The 13,481-nt window shown below is 44.8% G+C and overlaps 1 protein-coding gene across 8 annotated transcripts in view; it reads left to right on the top strand.

Annotated features, from left to right (window-relative positions):
• LOC124119250 (plexin-A2-like) overlaps positions 1 to 13,481 on the top strand; it is a 233,609-nt gene that overhangs the window by 184,007 nt on the left and 36,121 nt on the right. For all 8 annotated transcript variants that reach the window (XM_048396991.1, XM_048396990.1, XM_048396985.1 and 5 more), the window contains 9 exons: positions 2,217 to 2,345; positions 3,234 to 3,327; positions 4,785 to 4,963; positions 6,263 to 6,405; positions 7,166 to 7,271; positions 7,563 to 7,702; positions 8,193 to 8,387; positions 9,481 to 9,574; positions 11,677 to 11,937. In XM_048396991.1, coding sequence (XP_048252948.1) covers positions 2,217 to 2,345; positions 3,234 to 3,327; positions 4,785 to 4,963; positions 6,263 to 6,405; positions 7,166 to 7,271; positions 7,563 to 7,702; positions 8,193 to 8,387; positions 9,481 to 9,574; positions 11,677 to 11,937 — 1,341 coding nt within the window. The remainder of the gene's footprint in view (positions 1 to 2,216; positions 2,346 to 3,233; positions 3,328 to 4,784; positions 4,964 to 6,262; positions 6,406 to 7,165; positions 7,272 to 7,562; positions 7,703 to 8,192; positions 8,388 to 9,480; positions 9,575 to 11,676; positions 11,938 to 13,481) is intronic.

The following is a 13,481-nucleotide window of genomic DNA, read 5'->3' as shown; positions in this document are numbered from 1 at the left end:
ATGATATAACTGTCATATTGTTGACTACAGACTGCCATGATATAACTGTCATATTGTTGACTACAGACTGCCATGATATGACTGTCATATTGTTGACTACAGACTGCCATGATATAACTGTCATACTGCTGACTACAGACTGACATGATATAACTGTCATATTGTTGACTACAGACTGCCATGATATAACTGTCATATTGTTGACTACAGACTGCCATGATATAACTGACATATTGTTGACTACAGACTGCCATGATATAACTGTCATATTGTTGACTACAGACTGCCATGATATAACTGTCATATTGTTGACTATAGACTGCCATGATATAACTGTCATATTGTTGACAACAGACTGCCATGATATAACTGTCATATTGTTGACTACAGACTGCCATGATATGACTGTCATATTGCTGACTACAGACTGCCATGATATAACTGACATATTGTTGACTACAGACTGACATGATATGACTGTCATATTGTTGACTACAGACTCACATGATATGACTGTCATATTGCTGACTACAGACTGACATGATATGACTGTCATATTGTTGACTACAGACTGCCATAATATAACTGTCATATTGCTGACTACAGACTGACATGATATGACTGTCATATTGCTGACTACAGACTGCCATGATATAACTGACATATTGTTGACTACAGACTGACATGATATAACTGTCATATTGCTGACTATAGACTGCCATGATATAACTGTCATATTGATGACTACAGACTGACATGATATAACTGTCATATTGTTGACTACAGACTGCCATGATATAACTGACATATTGTTGACAACAGACTGCCATGATATATATGTCATATTGTTGACTATAGACTGCCATGATATAACTGTCATATTGTTGACTACAGACTGCCATGATATGACTGTCATATTGTTGACTACAGACTCACATGATATAACTGACATATTGTTGACTACAGACTGCCATGATATAACTGACATATTGCTGACTACAGACTGCCATGATATAACTGTCATATTGTTGACTACAGACTGCCATGATATAACTGTCATATTGCTGACTACAGACTGCCATGATATAACTGACATATTGCTGACTACAGACTGCCATGATATAACTGACATATTGTTGACTACAGACTGCCATGATATAACTGTCATATTGTTGACTACAGACTGCCATGATATAACTGACATATTGTTGACTACAGACTGCCATGATATAACTGTCATATTGTTGACTATAGACTGACATGATATAACTGTCATACTGCTGACTACAGACTGCCATGATATAACTGTCATATTGCTGACTACAGACTGCCATGATATAACTGTCATATTGCTGACTACAGACTGCCATGATATAACTGTCATATTGCTGACTACAGACTGCCATGATATAACTGTCATATTGCTGACTACAGACTGCCATGATATAACTGTCATATTGCTGACTACAGACTGCCATGATATAACTGTCATATTGTTGACTACAGACTGCCATGATATAACTGTCATATTGCTGACTACAGACTGCCATGATATAACTGTCATATTGTTGACTACAGACTGCCATGATATAACTGTCATATTGCTGACTACAGACTGCCATGATATAACTGACATATTGCTGACTACAGACTGCCATGATATAACTGACATATTGTTGACTACAGACTGCCATGATATAACTGTCATATTGTTGACTACAGACTGCCATGATATAACTGACATATTGTTGACTACAGACTGCCATGATATAACTGTCATATTGTTGACTATAGACTGACATGATATAACTGTCATACTGCTGACTACAGACTGCCATGATATAACTGTCATATTGCTGACTACAGACTGCCATGATATAACTGTCATATTGCTGACTACAGACTGCCATGATATAACTGTCATATTGCTGACTACAGACTGCCATGATATAACTGTCATATTGCTGACTACAGACTGCCATGATATAACTGTCATATTGCTGACTACAGACTGCCATGATATAACTGTCATATTGTTGACTACAGACTGCCATGATATAACTGTCATATTGCTGACTACAGACTGCCATGATATAACTGTCATATTGTTGACTACAGACTGCCATGATATAACTGTCATATTGCTGACTACAGACTGCCATGATATAACTGTCATATTGCTGACTACAGACTAAAACACCTCTCTCTGTTTACAGGCTTACCAGATTGGAGGAATCGGCCTCAAGTGTAACTTTAACTTCAAGTCTGGCATAACTGTTCCAGCAACTGTGCTACCTTCCACTGATAATGACAACTCATTCGTCATCAAGTGTCAGAATCTGGAGGTAAGGTTTCCATCAATTTGTGTGATTCAAATAACCGGTAACTGTAGCAAGAAAGAACATTCCCGAACCAAAGATCTGGGTATATTCTTGGCTGCGTGACAGAGAGAATGTCATCAGTATTATGTGTGCTGAGTTCTCAGTCCTAAGACTTCACAAGAGTGTTTGTTTTACCATTTGTCTTGTACATCATGTGGTGGCACGTGTCTTGTACATCATGTGGTGGCACGTGGTCCTGTGCAAAGCTCACAGGTCACAAATCAGGTGAAGTTAAGCAACGTTGGTCGCGGAGAGTCCTTGGATGCTGACCGTGTTCGGCAGTGTGGGAGTTTCTGTTTCAGTCCTGGGAGTTTCTATGTACAACTATATTTCACATATAGGGCTTCGGTAGTGCCACGGGGCGGTCGGGTAGCCTAGTGGTTACAGTGTTCGCTTGTCATACCGAAACCCGGGTTTGATGCCCGAAATGGGTACAATGTGTTAAAAGCCCATTTCTGGTGTCCCCCGCCGTGATATTGCTGGAATATTGCTAAAAGTGGCATAAAACCATACTCACTCACTTGGTAGTGCCACACACTGAAGCACATGTAGCACGTGTGGTGTCTCCTTCGGCAAGTGACTTTGTTCGAATTGTGCCTCTGTTCACCCAGCAGTGAATGGGTACCCGGTAGGATGAGATGGCAATGTGGTTGTTAACCTTCTAGCGCCTAACAGGCAGCTTGGGTTGTATACTCCCCAGGGAGCTGAGAATGATTGTTGAGTGCACATTGATCCAGTGAACAGGGTAATAAAAGTCTAAGTTTGTGAGCATGGTTATGCATGGTGTACAGCGCCATATAAATGGACTAGTATTGTTATTATTATTATGACCGTTGACTTTCCTTCTTTCAGTTCAACTACTTCCCAAACGTCAGCTACCAGAATGTGCCATTCAACATCATGTGGGAGAATATCAAGGCCCTGGACAACCCGTCAAACATCCAGGGTACATCACTTATATTTAAAGGGGGGTCGGGGTAGCACAGTAGTCAGGTCAGTCACACACAACAACTACGTTTAATTCCAACTAGGGGTACAACATTAGTACAACCTGGGAACCCCAGTGTGTGTCCTCTCAGTACCACACACCTCGGGTACAACGTGTGTTCATAGTGTGTGACTGTACAACTGTGTTGTCTGTTTCAGTGACAATGTACAACGTGTGTTCATAGTGTGTGACTGTACAACTGTGTTGTCTGTTTCAGTGACAATGTACAACGTGTGTTCATAGTGTGTGACTGTACAACTGTATTGTCTGTTTCAGAGACAATGTACAACGTGTGTTCATAGTGTGTGACTGTACAACTGTGTTGTCTGTTTAAGAGACCATGTACAACGTGTGTTCATAGTGTGTGACTGTACAACTGTGTTGTCTGTTTCAGAGACAATGTACAACGTGTGTTCATAGTGTGTGACTGTACAACTGTGTTGTCTGTTTCAGAGACCATGTACAACGTGTGTTCATAGTTTGTGACTGTACAACTGTGTTGTCTGTTTCAGAGACAATGTACAACGTGTGTTCATAGTGTGTGACTGTACAACTGTGTTGTCTGTTTCAGAGACAATGTACAACGTGTGTTCATAGTGTGTGACTGTACAACTGTGTTGTCTGTTTCAGAGACAATGTACAACGTGTGTTCATAGTGTGTGACTGTACAACTGTGTTGACTGTTTCAGTGACAATGTACAACATGTGTTCATAGTGTGTGACTGTACAACTGTGTTGTCTGTTTCAGTGACAATGTACAAGTGTCATGTGATGGCGGACTCGTGTGGGTCCAGTCTGACGTGTTTGTCACTTTATGTGACTGTACAACTGTGTTGTCTGTTTCAGTGACAATGTACAACATGTGTTCATAGTGTGTGACTGTACAACTGTGTTGTCTGTTTCAGTGACAATGTACAACATGTGTTCATAGTGTGTGACTGTACAACTGTGTTGTCTGTTTCAGTGACAATGTACAACATGTGTTCATAGTGTGTGACTGTACAACTGTGTTGTCTGTTTCAGTGACAATGTACAAGTGTCATGTGATGGCGAACTCGTGTGGGTCCAGTCTGACGTCTTTGTCACTTTATGTGACTGTACAACTATATTGTCTGTTTCAGTGACAATGTACAAGTGTCATGTGATGGCGGACTCGTGTTGGTCGTGTCTGACGTCTTTGTCACTTTATGTGACTGTACAACTGTGTTGTCTGTTTCAGTGACAATGTACAAGTGTCATGTGATGGCGGACTCGTGTGGGTCGTGTCTGACGTGTTTGTCACTTTATGTGACTGTACAACTATATTGTCTGTTTCAGTGACAATGTACAAGTGTCATGTGATGGCGGACTCGTGTGGGTCCTGTCTGACGTCTTTGTCACTTTATGTGACTGTACAACTATATTGTCTGTTTCAGTGACAATGTACAAGTGTCATGTGATGGCGGACTCGTGTGGGTCGTGTCTGACCCAGGATGTCAAGTACCAGTGTGGGTGGTGTCAGGACAAGGAACATTGTACTACCCAGCAGGAGTGTCGCAACAACAATGACTGGCTGGGGCATCAGTCCACTTGTCGCAACCCCAAAATAGAAACGGTGAGCTTGTCAAAATCCTAATGTTAAGGATTTAGGTTTTCCATTGGAATTCTATTGCTTATCCTCTTGGTCCCAGGTCTCCCTTTCATTTCTCACTCCAGTAAGTGAATGGCGTCCACTTTGCCAAGCACCCCAGTAACACCAAGAAATCTCCTCATTTGATATAAGAGATAAGATGTGACAAGAATATTGGCATGCTGGTTGCACACTAGGGCTGGGGTCGACTGGGTCCTGAGTAGGACCCGGGTACCCTAAGTACTACCCGGACAGGCAGTTAGTCACGTGATATATTGTTTAATGACAAAAATTATCTAAAACTATATGGTTACATTACAAGTCTCTAATGTTTGCATTTCTTTCTGACTATGCACACGTTCCTCCTGACTTTTATATGTTTGAATAGAGATCAAACTTCAGTCAGCTTCAGTATATTCATGACCAGAACATTTTATATGTGTATCTAAATATATTTTGTCCAGGGCTACGGTCAAACTATTCCCAATCAGACATTATGTACCTATCTCTTGAGACCTAAAGCGTGTACCCCGATAGGGTCGGGTGATACGGGGGTGGGTACCCCGATAAGGTCAGGTAATACGGGGATGGGTACCCGGGTAGGGTCATGTAATACAGAGGTGGGTAGCTGGGTAGGGTCATGTAATACAGGGGTGGGTAGCCGGGTAGGGTCAGGTAATACAGGGATGGGTAGCCGGGTAGGGTCATGTAATACAGAGGTGGGTAGCTGGGTAGGGTCATTTAATACAGGGGTGGGTAGCCGGGTAGGGTCAGGTAATACAGGGATGGGTAGCCGGGTAGGGTCAGGTAATACGGGGATGGGTACCCGGGTAGGATCATGTAATACAGGGGTGGGTAGCCGGGTAGGGTCAGGTAATACGGGGATGGGTACCCGGGTAGGATCATGTAATACAGGGGTGGGTACCCGGGTAGGGTCAGGTAATACGGGGATGGGTACCCGGGTAGGATCATGTAATACAGGGGTGGGTAGCCGGGTAGGGTAAGGTAATACGGGGATGGGTACCCGGGTAGGGTCATGTAATACAGGGGTGGGTACCCGGGTAGGGTCAGGTAATACGGGGATGGGTACCCGGGTAGGGTCATGTAATACAGGGGTGGGTACCCGGGTAGGGTAAGGTAATATGGGGATGGGCCCGAGTAGTAAATTTGGACTTGTCCCAGCCCTATTGCACACCCGTTCAGATGAAGGATACGAGGGAGTACTACCAAATGAATGTTTAGGTGTGTTAACTTGAAAGTAACTCGTGTTTATATTTGTGGCAGATTTCCCCCCAATCCGGACCTCTTGATGGCGGGACCCTCCTGACCATTGTTGGAGAAAACCTGGGCAAGATGAAAGGTGACTTACACGTGACCATCGGGCCATCGGTGGACTGTGCCATTAAGGAATACGTGGCACCCAGACAGTAAGTACTCCATCCTAACTCCTGGTGTGTGTCTGTGTCTAGGGTGGGTGGGGGCCGAGGGTAGAATGGCAGCCATTAAGGAATACGTGGCACCCAGACAGTAAGTACTCCATCCTAACTCCTGGTGTGTGGCTGTGTCAAGCGTGGGTGGGGGCCGAGGGCAGAATGGCAGCCATTAAGGAATACGTGGCACCCAGACAGTAAGTACTCCATCCTAACTCCTGGTGTGTGGCTGTGTCAAGCGTGGGTGGGGGCCGAGGGCAGAATGGCAGCCATTAAGGAATACGTGGCACCCAGATAGTAAGTACTCCATCCTAACTCCTGGTGTGTGGCTGTGTCTAGGGTGGGTGGGGGCCGAGGGCAGAATGGCAGCCATTAAGGAATACGTGGCACCCAGACAGTAAGTACTCCATCCTAACTCCTGGTGTGTGGCTGTGTCTAGGGTGGGTGGGGGCCGAGGGCAGAATGGCAGCCATTAAGGAATACGTGGCACCCAGACAGTAAGTACTCCATCCTAACTCCTGGTGTGTGGCTGTGTCAAGGGTGGGTGGGGGCCGAGGGCAGAATGGCAGCCATTAAGGAATACGTGGCACCCAGACAGTAAGTACTCCATCCTAACTCCTGGTGTGTGGCTGTGTCAAGCGTGGGTGGGGGCCGAGGGCAGAATGGTAGCCATTAAGCTGTGATTCTTAATCGATATAGAAGTGTGTTCATGTTCTGTCAAATTGTAAGTGTCTTATATTCGTGTGTTTATTTCCAGGATTATTTGTGAGACAGGTCCTGTGCCTGGAGAACAAGAGCACAGGGTCAAGGTCAAGATTGCCAATGAGTATGAATCAACATCAGCGAATGTCTTCAGATATGTGGTATGTACTGTTTTGGAGAAATGACACAGAAGCCCCTGTTAGCAAGGAGCTTGTTGTTCAATTAGAGCTGTCTATATATATTTGATACTGATGTTCATTAATCCAGACACATGTTAATCAGGGAGGATTCAACTGTCAAAATCTGTCTGGGTTAACAGAGTTTTAATGTAATCAATATCTTGTCTTTCTATCGTAGAGATATTCAATCAATTTCAAAATATGTAAAAGATTGTTTTTACAGAGAATTAGGATATGACAAATTGATGGGATTGACTTTTAACTGATTTTCAGCTTCCAAAGGTGACTGACATCAACCCTGACTATGGTCCTCGCTCTGGTGGAACCAGGGTGACGATATCAGGACAAAACATGGATGCTGGCACCGAAAAGACAGTCTACATCAATTCCCATCAATGTAATGTCATACCTGTGTAAGTATACCTACGGAAGACTTTAGCAAAAGCAAAACGATATGTAATTTTCCCAAGGTGATAAAAATACTATACCTGTGCTCGTGGGTTTTCCCAAGGTGATGAAAATACTATACCTGTGCTCGTGGGTTTTACCAAGGTAATAAAAATACCATACCTGTGCTCGTGGGTTTTCCCAAGGTGATTAAAATACCATGCCTGTGCTCGTGGGTTTTACCAAGGTGATAAAAATACCATACCTGTGCTCGTGGGTTTTACCAAGGTGATAAAAATACCATACCTGTGCTCGTGGGTTTTCCCAAGGTGATAAAAATACCATACCTGTGCTCGTGGGTTTCATCATGGTGATACAGCACCAAACTTGTGCTCGTGGGATATTCCCAATGTGATCAAGTCTGTTGCTTGCATCACATTGACTTTCCTCCTAATGAGTTCCGGTTGGTGTTAATCTTGCTCACACTCTCCTTATATTCTTCCATGTTGGTTTCAGGCCCTCAAGCCCTGATTACTTGGTCTGCGAGACTTCCCCCAAATCGCAAGACTCAAGCCCAAATCCCACGTACCCTCCAAACAGGGTCGTGGTCAAGTTCGATAAGCAGGTCATCCATGCTGATCATAAGATCCGATATGCCTATGTTCCTGATCCCGATGTCACTTCCATCAACCCCAAACAAGCCATTCGAAGGTGAGTTGCTGATGTCCATTTTAGGGTAGAACTCTCAGGAGTAAGGACAGGACTGTTTTAAAGGGGGACTACACTCAGGAGTAAGGACAGGACTGTTTTAAAGGGGGACTACCCTCAGGAGTAAGGACAGCACTGTTTTAAAGGGGGACTACACTCAGGAGTAAGGACAGGACTGTTTTAAAGGGGAGAACACTCAGGAGTAAGGACAGGACTGTTTTAAAGGGGAGAACACTCAGGAGTAAGGACAGGTCTGTTTTAAAGGGGGACTACACTCAGGAGTAAGGACAGGACTGTTTTAAAGGGGGACTACACTCAGGAGTAAGGACAGGACTGTTTTAAGGGGGGACTACACTCAGGAGTAAGGACAGGACTGTTTTAAAGGGGGACTACACTCAGGAGTAAGGACAGGACTGTTTTAAAGGGGGACTACACTCAGGAGTAAGGACAGGACTGTTTTAAAGGGGGACTACACTCAGGAGTAAGGACAGGACTGTTTTAAAGGGGGACTACACTCAGGAGTAAGGATAGGACCGTTTTAAAGGGGGACTACACTCAGGAGTAAGGATAGGACTGTTTTAAAGGGGACAACACTCAGGAGTAAGGACAGGACTGTTTTAAAGGGGACAACAGTCAGGAGTAAGGATAAGACTGTTTTAAAGGGGGACTACACTCAGGAGTAAGGACAGGACTGTTTTAAAGGGGACAACACTCAGGAGTAAGGACAGGACTGTTTTAAAGGGGGACAACAGTCAGGAGTAAGGACAGGACTGTTTTAAAGGGGGACTACACTCAGGAGTAAGGATAGGACTGTTTTAAAGGGGACAACACTCAGGAGTAAGGACAGGACCGTTTTAAAGGGGACAACACTCAGGAGTAAGGATAAGACTGTTTTAAAGGGGACAACAGTCAGGAGTAAGGACAGGACTGTTTTAAAGGGGGACTACTCTCAGGAGTAAGGACAGGACTGTTTTAAGGGGGGACTACACTCAGGAGTAAAGACCGAAGGTTTTTGCTAACCACGTCCAATGTAACTGATGTGAGATGGCCACAGGGAGTCTTCTTCTACTCACTATTTCTGGACGTTATGTTTCAGTGGTGGTTTACGCATCACTGTTCGAGGAAAACATTTCACCAATGTGCAGAGCCCAAGGATGCTGCTTGGACACAACAACGAGGTGTTTGATAGCGTGAGTACATTAACGCTAAGACTTGGATGGATATGTTTCACATGTTGTCAATGGTAGTGGAGAAGTCACTGAACGTTAGGTCTCCACAGAGATAGAGGTTATCACGCGAGTGTGTTTGGGGATGGTAAACATCCTGCATTAGGAATAAACATTGTATTTCGCGAGCCTTGGCGAGCTAAATACATAGTGTTTATTCCTAATGCAGGATATTTACCATCCCCAAACACACAAGCATGATAACCTCTTTATCATATAATGTCATTCTTTAATTCTGTGCTTCAAAATCGCTTTCCCTCTCTCACATACATAACCGAAACATTGCGAGTTTTTCTGGAATGCGCGCATTAATATTTATTACGTCACAGGGTAAGTAATGTGTCAGTCGGACAGTGACAGTAGCCAATATAGTTCCAACTGAAATCTGTTTCTTATACAGTGGCGAAGCAACATATACGCAAAACAACAATTGTTTTTAATTGCCTTTCGCGGCAATCCATCTGTCTGTCCGCTAGATTAACTGCCCTTTGTCAAAGGGAAGCTACTCTAACCCTAGTCTTTGAGACGTCACGGCCACGGTCAGTCGTTGTTGACAGTCGGTCTGTCCTGTCATAACGTTAAGAAGTGTAGTCAGATGTACACACAGCGACAAAACGAAACAAGGTAACAATTCAAACACATTTCGGACAAATCCAACTATTTTAATTTGTGGAGAAGGTTTCAAGCCGCAGAGGTCTACAAGCACAGATATGGCTACTGATCCCGCTTGGCTAGGCCTCGTGCCCTCGCAAAATTGTTTCGAAATTTATATCTCTAAAGTTGCCCAAACTCATAAAATGCCTTAGCTACGTCACAGTTAGAGACTGATTTTCAGTATATTAGACTGTTCTTTTGATAATGATAGCAATTATCCCTGTAGTTTATCCAGATTCCCGATGGTTAATTCTGACTCGATCGCCGAATGATGAGGGCGACGCCATGTTTGTTTATAAACAGTGAAAGTAGTCCTACTTGACCTTTGATATTTGCATCTCTATCCGCATATGACCCCAACAGATATCGTTTTTATCCTTTGGCTTTATCCTGCCGAGAAACTTACCCATTATATGATAAAAAGTAGGTTGCTGTAAGTCTTCTTCCTTTCTTCTTTCATCATTTGTTGATGTTTGTGCACACACTACAGCATGGGTTGGTATGTCAGCCTCCTACCTTTGATTGTAGCCTTGTGACCTGAACCACTTTGAGCTGACACTCACTCACTTAAGTGTGGTCAGATGCCTTTTAATAGATTGGTCAGTCAGAGGCGACTTAATAGTTGGGTGGTCAGAGGCAACCAAATACATCGGGTGGTCAGAGGCGACTAAATTAGATCAGGTGGTCAGATGCGTATTAATAGATTGGTCGGTCAGAGGCGACTTAATAGTTGGGTGATCAGAGGCAACTAAATACATCGGATGGTCAGAGGCAACTAAATACATCGGGTGGTCAGATGTTACTTTATAGATTAGTCGGTCAGAGGCGACTTAATAGTTTGGGTGATCAGAGGCAACTAAATACATCGGGTGGTCAGATGTTGCTTTATAGATTAGTCGGTCAGAGGCGACTTAATAGTTTGGGTGATCAGAGGCAACTAAATACATCAGGTGGTCAGATGTTGCTTTATAGATTAGTCGGTCAGAGGCGACTTAATAGTTTGGGTGGTCAGAGGCAACTAAATGCATCGGATGGTCAGATGTTGCTTTATAGATTAGTCGGTCAGAGGCGACTTAATAGTTTGGGTGATCAGAGGCAACTAAATACATCGGGTGGTCAGATGTTACTTTATAGATTAGTCGGTCAGAGGCGACTTAATAGTTTGGGTGGACAGACGCACTAAATAGATCGGGTGGTCAGATGTTACTTAATAGATTAGTCGGTCAGAGGCGACTTAACAGATCGGGTGGACAGAGGCAACTTAATAGACCGCGTGATCAGATTCGCTGACATGGCAAGATATCCACTGCCCATAATTCACTGTTTTATACATGACATCCACTACCCATAATGCATTGTTTCATACAAACTAGACACTTCAGCGTATGCCATACAATTACTTTGTGCTTCAGATGTGTGAGAGAAAGTCGGACATAATACTAGTCTGCTACTCTCCAATGGTGGAGTCCTTGGTTCCGACATTGAGTGACGATGTTGATCATGTCGATGTGTCGTATGGATTCAAGATGGATGGCGTTGAGAACATCATGAACCTGACAGGCCGCAGCTTGGAGGCCTTTGGAGTGTTCACGCTCTACCCAGACCCTGTGTTTGAGAAGTTCAAGAATGGAATGAAGTCGCACCAGAAGAAGACGGAGTTCCTTACAATAGGGGTAAGTGTTGAACATTGGGTGTCACCCTCATTGCTGGTTAGTAACTGACTTGATGACAAGGAGCATGTTGGCCCACTCATTGCTGGTCAGTAACTGACTTGATGACAAGGGGCATGTTGGCCCACCCATTGCTGGTCAGTAACTGGCTTGATGACAAGGGGCATGTTGGCCCATGCATTGCTGGTCAGTAACTGACTTGATGACAAGGGGCATGTTGGCCCACTCATTGCTGGTCAGTAACTGGCTTGATGACAAGGGGCATGTTGGCCCACCCATTGCTGGTCAGTAACTGGCTTGATGACAAGGGGCATGTTGGCCCACTCATTGCTGGTCAGTAACTGGCTTGATGACAAGGGGCATGTTGGCCCACCCATTGCTGGTCAGTAACTGACTTGATGACAAGGGGCATGTTGGCCCACTCATTGCTGGTCAGTAACTGACTTGATGACAAGGGGCATGTTGGCCCACCCATTGCTGGTCAGTAACTGGCTTGATGACAAGGGGCATGTTGGCCCACTCATTGCTGGTCAGTAACTGACTTGATGACAAGGGGCATGTTGGCCCACCCATTGCTGGTCAGTAACTGACTTGATGACAAGGGGCATGTTGGCCCACCCATTGCTGGTCAGTAACTGGCTTGATGACAAGGGGCATGTTGGCCCACTCATTGCTGGTCAGTAACTGACTTGATGACAAGGGGCATGTTGGCCCACTCATTGCTGGTCAGTAACTGGCTTGATGACAAGGGGCATGTTGGCCCACTCATTGCTGGTCAGTAACTGGCTTGATGACAAGGGGCATGTTGGCCCATGCACTGCTGGTCAGTAACTGGCTTGATGACAAGGGTCATGTTGGCCCACTCATTGCTGGTCAGTAACTGGCTTGATGACAAGGGGCATGTTGGCCCACTCATTGCTGGTCAGTAACTGACTTGATGACAAGGGTCATGTTGGCCCACCCATTGCTGGTCAGTAACTGGCTTGATGACAAGGGTCATGTTGGCCCACTCATTGCTGGTCAGTAACTGGCTTGATGACAAGGGTCATGTTGGCCCACTCATTGCTGGTCAGTAACTGGCTTGATGACAAGGGGCATGTTGGCCCATGCACTGCTGGTCAGTAACTGGCTTGATGACAAGGGGCATGTTGGCCCACTCATTGCTGGTCAGTAACTGACTTGATGACAAGGGGCATGTTGGCCCACTCATTGCTGGTCAGTAACTGACTTGATGACAAGGGGCATGTTGGCCCATGCACTGCTGGTCAGTAACTGACTTGATGACAAGGGGCATGTTGGCCCACTCATTGCTGGTCAGTAACTGACTTGATGACAAGGGGCATGTTGGCCCACTCATTGCTGGTCAGTAACTGGCTTGATGACAAGGGGCATGTTGGCCCACTCATTGCTGGTCAGTAACTGACTTGATGACAAGGGGCATGTTGGCCCATGCATTGCTGGTCAGTAACTGGCTTGATGACAAGGGGCATGTTGGCCCACTCATTGCTGGTCAGTAACTGGCTTGATGACAAGGGGCATGTTGGCCC

Source organism: Haliotis rufescens, unplaced genomic scaffold (assembly GCF_023055435.1).
Source record: "Haliotis rufescens isolate VD_foot unplaced genomic scaffold, xgHalRufe1.0.p SCAF_16, whole genome shotgun sequence".
Taxonomy (NCBI): Eukaryota; Metazoa; Mollusca; class Gastropoda; order Lepetellida; family Haliotidae; genus Haliotis; species Haliotis rufescens.
Note: the sequence above shows the minus strand (reverse complement) of the source record. Positions and strands in the feature narration are given on the sequence as shown.